Source organism: Lipotes vexillifer, unplaced genomic scaffold, assembly GCF_000442215.2.
Source record: "Lipotes vexillifer unplaced genomic scaffold, Lipotes_vexillifer_v1.1 scaffold575, whole genome shotgun sequence".
In the NCBI taxonomy this organism is placed as follows: domain Eukaryota; kingdom Metazoa; phylum Chordata; class Mammalia; order Artiodactyla; family Lipotidae; genus Lipotes; species Lipotes vexillifer.
Window position 1 is genome coordinate 2,434,420 of NW_006780198.1, and position 6,961 is coordinate 2,441,380.

The 6,961-nt window shown below is 52.1% G+C and overlaps 1 protein-coding gene across 1 annotated transcript; it reads right to left on the reverse strand.

Moving 5' to 3' along the window:
* Positions 1-432: 432 nt before the first annotated feature.
* ERRFI1 (ERBB receptor feedback inhibitor 1) lies at positions 433-2,784 on the reverse strand. Its single transcript, XM_007453309.1, has 3 exons — positions 2,663-2,784; positions 2,480-2,553; positions 433-1,616 (listed from the first exon to the last, which is right to left on the reverse strand). The coding sequence occupies exons 1-3, from the start codon at positions 2,782-2,784 to the stop codon at positions 433-435; spliced, it is 1,380 nt and encodes a 459-aa protein (XP_007453371.1).
* Between the last annotated feature and the right edge of the window lie 4,177 nt (positions 2,785-6,961).

Below are 6,961 nucleotides of genomic sequence, written 5' to 3' on the forward strand. Positions count from 1 at the left end.
CCATGTGCTCAATTTTCAGTCTGTCAATCAGGAGCCATCCTCCAGCTTTCGTTTTTATCATCATTCTAAATATATATTACTCTAAGATTAGCAACTACTTGGTTAACTTGCAACTAGGATCTACGATTTTACCACAAGTGTAGGTACGGGTGCATAACGTGAGCAAGCACGTACAGAAATGTCCCCGTCCTTCCTTCCCGCATCACATCTTTAAATCACAGACTTGAGCAGACTTTTCTCCGCCACTAACACGGTCAGGGATGCTCAGCATGGCAGCACCTCACGACCCTCTACACCCTTCTCTTTAAGACAGACAGTTCGACTCTCTGACCCTGCGACCTGCCCCGTCTTCCTGTGAACCGCCATCAGGCTGGAGAACTGCAGGAGAACCGCTGGCTGCTGCGGCACCTCTGCTGAGCCAGGACCCAGGGTCTAGGGGGAAACCACGTAGGAGAAATGTCTGCGCTTCACATGGCCTGCCAGATCCACTCTTGGTTTCGAGTCCAGCTTTTCTGGGGCCGAAAAGACACCGCCGTCGGCAGGGAGGGGCTGGATGGGGGTGCTCGCGTGTGTCTCTTCTGCTTCCCTAAAAAACTTTTCGTATTTGTCCAGGTAGGGCGGCCTCTCAGGGAGCAGGTAATAATGCGTTGAGCTCACTTTCTTCCCGTTTTCAATGATGGGCAGGATGCAGGGGACCTTACCGGCGGCCCCCTCGCTGTGCTGTCTCTGCAGGGCTTTGCTGCTCACATATTTGGGGTCGGGGGCAAAGCTCTGTGTGGGGGGCATGACCCCGTTGAGGTAAGACGGGAGACTTTTGGGGCTCGGGGTGCGGGAGTTACTCCGGGACAAGGGTTCTCTTGGCGGGACTTTGGGGGGCCTGTCCTCGTCGCTGTAGGTGCTGGAAGTGACTTCGGCCGACCACCTTCTGTAGTCCGGCTTGGCCGGCCGGGGAGGGATGGGGACCCGGGGGGGCACCTCGGGCTTGTCGTCATCGGAGTTGGGAGAAGCCCTGTGCACGTAGCTGGAGATCCTGATGGCCGGCTTGTTAAAGGACCCTGCGGGGCCTGAGTGGGACCTCCTCAGTCTCCGGTGGGCCTGGGACGGAGGGGGGTTGGCACTCGTCCCCCCGGCAGCCTGGTCGTGCGCCTGGCTGAGATCCGCCGCCGAGACGGCCGGGGTGTCGAAATACGCATAGTTGATCTGTCCGCACCCTCGGAAGCTGCGCCTGCTGGGGCCGTCGGGTCTGAACTCGGAGATCGCGCAGTCTTCTAGAAGGAAGTCCGTGTCCGAGCTGGTCAGGAACTCGACCTCGCAGTCCGTCTCGTCCAGGGAGAGGTCCTCGGAGGCGGGCAGCGGCGGCAGGGGCCTAGAGCCCCGCTCGCAGGGAGCCACGCCAGGGGAGAGGAACGGGGGCGCCCAGGTGGGGGTGGGCGGGGGCGTGGAGGCACAGAGCCCGCTCACTGCCAGCCTCTCCAATCCACACGCCGCCCGACCCTCCTCCTGCTGCTCCCAGCCGTCACTCGGTGGCATGACGAGAGGCAGCAGGCGAGACTTGGCGGAGGGGCCGCGCTCCGGAAAGTGGCTGCCGTTCATCGGAGCAGACCTGGAAGCGTGCCCTGGAAGGAACCCGAGAGGTTACCCAAGATCGACCACGCTCGCCCTCAGCTGCCCGCGCTCCTGCCACCTGCTGCCGGGTCGCCCCTGGCCAAACACCCAGCCGCTGGAACGCCGAGCACACCCAGGCAAGCACCACGGGTGTAATTAGGGCCCGGAGGTGGGGAACGCACCCGATCTGGTTCAAAGAACAAATGACCTCTTCCATCTGCCTTGGACGTGTGCGCGGTGCATGCCCACACGCCCCAGAGAGGTTCTGTGACGTGTGCAGGATCCACAGAAGGCCAGCAGCATGTAACTTACGCGAGTGCCAGCCTGCACCAACCTGGCCCTTTGAGAGGTGGACCACACAGCACATGCAGGGCAGCCCTGAGATAGGACAAAGCCTCACCAGGCCCCTTGCGATACCACGAGCCAGAGACTCGCCTGCGATGGGACAAGCAGCCCTTGGCAAAAATCTAAGGAACGCCAGGTTCACGTTAGAAGGACTAACATACACACACACTCTTCTAAGTTTTTGTCAACACTTATACCGCTTTGTCACTTTCAAACAGGCATTCGAGGCTCGTCAGGAAGAAGAGAGATCCTGTCCGGGGTTCCTGAAAGTTATGATGTCTCATCGCTGGGACGCCTTTAGAAGCGCACACCCCCACGGGGAGACCCAGTGACTCAGGCTGAGGTGCAAAGGCGGCTAAGAACACGCTTAGCTTCAGAATCTGTCGCCACTAGGGGACTGGATCCTGTCGGAAACGGCTCAGGTCGTTCCCTCATTTAGAAAATAACGCTGGAGGCCAAGCTCACGCGAGGGGCTGCCACCACCCTCCTCCCCCAGTGCCAGGGGCGCTTGGGCTTTCAGTACACGTACCTATGGATGTTAGGTGCTCCGTCGTCGAGTTCAGACTGTAGGCCGTGGTTATGGGGTCGATGTTCAAAAAGCCGCTGAAAGGAAAGGACAGACACCTTGGTGACAAAGAGGCAGCAATCGCGTCCCCGCCCTCACTCGGACGTCACACACTCAGGCTCCAGCGGCCCCACGTCCTGCACTTACTTCTCAAACTCGCCGCGGCCCCCCCAGCAGGCCTTCAGGCTCCCCAGGGCTTGGCCATCGTGCAGAAACCCAGTTTTTAACGGGACTCTGATCTCCTGAGCAGCGACTCCGGCCATGGACATCGTGCCTTATTCTGGGAAGTCTTAAAACTCGCGAAGCGCAGGGAGGGATGTGTGGTCAGCCAGTGGCTTTCATTCCCTAGAGGGGATACAGAGGAGAGAGTAAAGGGAACAATCCCGAAACACGTGGAACTCGCCACGGTTAAGAGAATTTCGGGGGCTGTGGAATAGAAACGTTCCACGACCGACTTCCACTCAGTTCTTCCTTTTTTTTTTTTGCAGTACGCGGGCCTCTCACTGCTGTGGCCTCTCCCGCTGCAGAGCACAGGCTCCGGATGCGCAGGCTCCGCGGCCATGGCTCACGGGCCCAGCCGCTCCGCGGCATGTGGGATCTTCCCGGACTGGGGCACGACCCCGCGTCCCCTGCATCCGCAAGCGGACTCTCAACCACTGCGCCACCAGGGAAGCCCAGTTCTTCCATTTTTATGTTACCTAGCTCTTACTTTTCACGAGGGTACGTAAATGTAGACATTATAAGTCTTTTTTGGGGGGCGGGGGTATGTACTAATCCAGGATGTGAGATGCTTTCAGCCAATGGGAAACAGACCGTCGCCAGCCGAGGCAGAGGTCCTGCGCGCTGAGTTGCACAACACAGCAGCCTCACCCGCCAGAGCACACACACGGACCTTCCAGTGTGTGGTTGTGTTGACAGTGCAGCTCCTCCCACCCCGACCCCCGAGCTACACAAGTAATTTCAGAAATTACTGGGTTCGAATCTGCAGCACTAATATCCTCTAAGACCCAACGCTTTGATGAAGCAGGAGAGTCTACACTCGGCCCCTGATAACCAACCCCACAAGCCCAGCATTTACTTGGATTCTGTATTTCGGGGTGGGCCCCGGGAAGACAAATTCTCCGGTTACTACTTTTGCGAGAAAAAAAGAAATCGTTACATATGAAGATACTCATTTCCATTCTCCTGTGGAAATCAAGTTCCGCAGGGTGACTGGCTCCGGCAGAGACCTGGACAGCGTCCTCCTCCCTTTTAAAGGCAAACTGAAGACTGCGTTCTCCACATTCTCCCCTGTGAAGTGCCTAGAAATTTATGTCTGTGCTGCCTAGCTGCGAGGCATGGGTTACAGTTTTCTTAACCCAGCAGTTCCTCACCTTCAGACCCCTCCGCCCCCTTGTCACATGTATCTGGAGTCCCCAGTCCCCATATTCCGTATTCATTACCGCGGTGTATTCGTTATTAGCATCCACGTCTGCCCTGTCTTCAGATATGCATGTTTGCTTAGAATAAGGTGAGGACGTCACTTGTCAAGTCTCCGTGTCACACTGACCCCTTGTGCGACATGTACATACACTTTCTAACGCTTTCTCATCCTCTTGGCAAGTATTTTCGCACAAACCGAGAGCTGGGTGCCATGCTGAGGACTGTGGGTGACACAAGACGAGTGAGATGGGTGCTGTGCTGGGGGAGGGGCACACAGGTCAGAGTTTTGTTTCAGGGTCAAATCCGTCACCCCCTACAAGACTGTGAGCTCAGGAAAGAGGCTGCGCCCCAATCATTAATTATCACCATCTGAACGTTAGCAGGTGCTCAGTAAGTGAACGTTTGTTGAATGGATGTTTGTACAACGCCATCTATTAGTATTGTCAGCATCAACTGAATGTATACAATATGTAAGGCACAGGGTTTATTTTTTGTTTTTTTTTTAAAGCTAAGGGTCTAAAAAAATACTCTGCAAATGTTTATGATTCATTTTTTTTCACGTAGAAAGGAATGCAGACAGTAATGTTTCAGTGACAAAGGAGGACGGGGTCCGATCAGCCCTTCTCAGCTTTTCACTCTCCCGAAGTCAGCTGTTTTCATATACGAGGCAGAGATTTCAAAAGGTTTAAAATATTATTTCTAATAGTCAAGCATCACCTTTCTTTCATCGGTCTCTAAAGATATGTGATTAAGAAGAGAGGGAAAAAAAAAAAAACCCATCATTTCAGAAATCTAAGTTATTGGGAGGTCTTTTTTTGTTGTTTCTGAGGGTTGGTTTTTAAGATCAGGAACAAAGCAAATGTGTTTTTACTTCCCCTGAATGCAGTTAAGCTCTAAGAAAAATTTAAAATACAATCTTTAGCAAAAAATTGCTAGACACACCCTCTCTGTCCCTGCCCGGTGGTCTAGGGTGCTGTTTCTGAGCAATCTGCAAGCACTGGCAGGACGACAGGGACAGTATCTGTGGCGATAGAAAACTGAAAGGCCAGATAGCAAGAAGAATATGGTATCTGACGGGTTTGAAAGCACACGTTTGAAGATCGCCCATCCAGATCACAGGAAAGTGCTGCAGGGGATGGTGAAGGCCCAGCCCTCACCTGTCTGCAGGCCAGCAAGAACTACCAGTAATTACTGTGGGTCGGCCTCCGAATGCCATCTAAATCTTCGCTTTCAACAGGGTGATTGTGTAACCATCACCTCTGCTGAAATGGCCTCAGAATTCTGGACTTCCATTTCAGTGGTCCCTTAACATTATGTACACGTTCTAGAAAAAGTTATTTTTCGGTCATTGTTTCCATCACCTCCTTGTTAGCTTTCTTAAGGAAAAAAAAATTTTTTTTTTTTTAGTATAAAAAGAATTGTGTTCACTGAGGCAGCTCGCTTGTGACCACAATAGCGTCTTTGTGCATTCATCGAAGGTGACCTGCCTCTACATTTCAATGGGGAATTGTGAATGGGCCATGTTATGAAACTGTCCGAACTTCCCACTGGCTCGCACGGGGAGCTCCCAGGGCAGTGTCACTGTGTGCTCTCTTCTTCTGGAAAATAACTCCCAACTGTAGATTCAAAAAAAGGGAACCTGCAGGGGGTCTGGAAGCAAACTTTTAAAGTGTGTTCCTCAGGTTGTAAACTCAACCACCTGGAATTCTTTTATGCCTCTTTCAAAACTCTGGAAGCATTCAATATGTATACTCCTCTGTAAAAAAAAAAAAAAAGTCAATCAATTTGGTCAACCTCGAGTCAAAAAGAAACACGGCGCTCAAGTGAAATTTAACTGATGCTGCCGTGTTTCGAAGTTTGTTCCCTAACTAGCTCTACCTGACGATGCATTAGGAAAACGGCTGCAAAAAGATACCTACGTGGGAAAACCAGGACCTGTAAGTCCAAGATGGCATTGTGTGCTGAAATGCAAACAATACGAAAGCTAATGTGAATCCACTCAGCCTGGTATAGACCAGGGTCTCAATAACCTTGGGCATAGCAACTTTTCTAAAATACATGAACTAATTTTTAGCCTTTGTGTCAAAAATGCTGTTCAATACCCATCCCAGGTGTGAACTACTTTTTCCTGTTAACATCACTTTTTTTTTTTTTTTAATTCAAGGAAAAAAAACAAAACAAAATCAAACCCCTAAAGCCATTTGTTTCTTGAGGCGGTCCCTTACAACCCGGCGCTGCCTGGAGTTCTCATCCCGCTCTAGGGCTTCAACTCTACATTGACAGCTTCCCAAAACCCGAGTCCAGCCCAGGCGCAAGCCTCCACTTTGCACTTCCTATTGTCTGGTGATTACCTTTCCAGTCGGATGGTCCCCTGGCATCTCCAACTTTACTAACCAAATGCCTCCTGTCACCCACTGCACATCCCCTCCCCCTTCCCAAACCAGTTCACAGTCTAAGCAGATCACACGTCTCTGAAAGGCATCATTTTTAACCTGAATTACAGCAGATGTACCTTCAATCGCCAAGGTCCACAGCTTATTTCTACGCTGTTTCTCAAACCTATCTTCCTTCCGTCCAGATCTGCCTCGGGTCTGAAAGTCCCCCACCCACCCTGCACACCAGATCGCTGTTCCTCATCTCCCACTGCTGCAACCTCGTCAAAGTCTTCAAGGGCTGCTCAGTGAAAGCTGCTCGGTCTGGCATTGAAGGCCTTCGCAACGAGGCCCCCATCTACCTTTCTCAAGCTCTTGCTTCTCCTTTCCCCAAATCGCTGTTAGGAGTCAATTTAGGCTTCAGGGCCACCCTCTCCATGAACCCGCTCCCTTGGGAGAAGCCACAGGAGGATGTCCAGGGCTCGGGTTATTCTGTGCCCCTGGTCCCCTTCTATCAGCCTAACTTTCTAGGACAGCACTCCCACCGCCCCAACAGATCCTGACCTCATTCATTTCTGACACATACTTAGTAAGTGGATTTTGAGAAAATATTCATCTCATTTTTAAAAAAGTAATTACATGAAAGATTTAT

Excerpts from the sequence above, each read along its gene's own strand:
- ERRFI1 (XM_007453309.1), bottom strand. The coding sequence starts at position 2,784 with ATGTCCATGGCCGGAGTCGCTGCTCAGGAGATCAGAGTCCCGTTAAAA. Across the intron at positions 2,554-2,662 it reads GGCCGCGGCGAGTTTGAGAA|CGGCTTTTTGAACATCGACC; the intron begins GTAAGTGCAGGA and ends CTTTCCTTTCAG. Across the intron at positions 1,617-2,479 it reads GGAGCACCTAACATCCATAG|GGCACGCTTCCAGGTCTGCT; the intron begins GTACGTGTACTG and ends GGTTCCTTCCAG.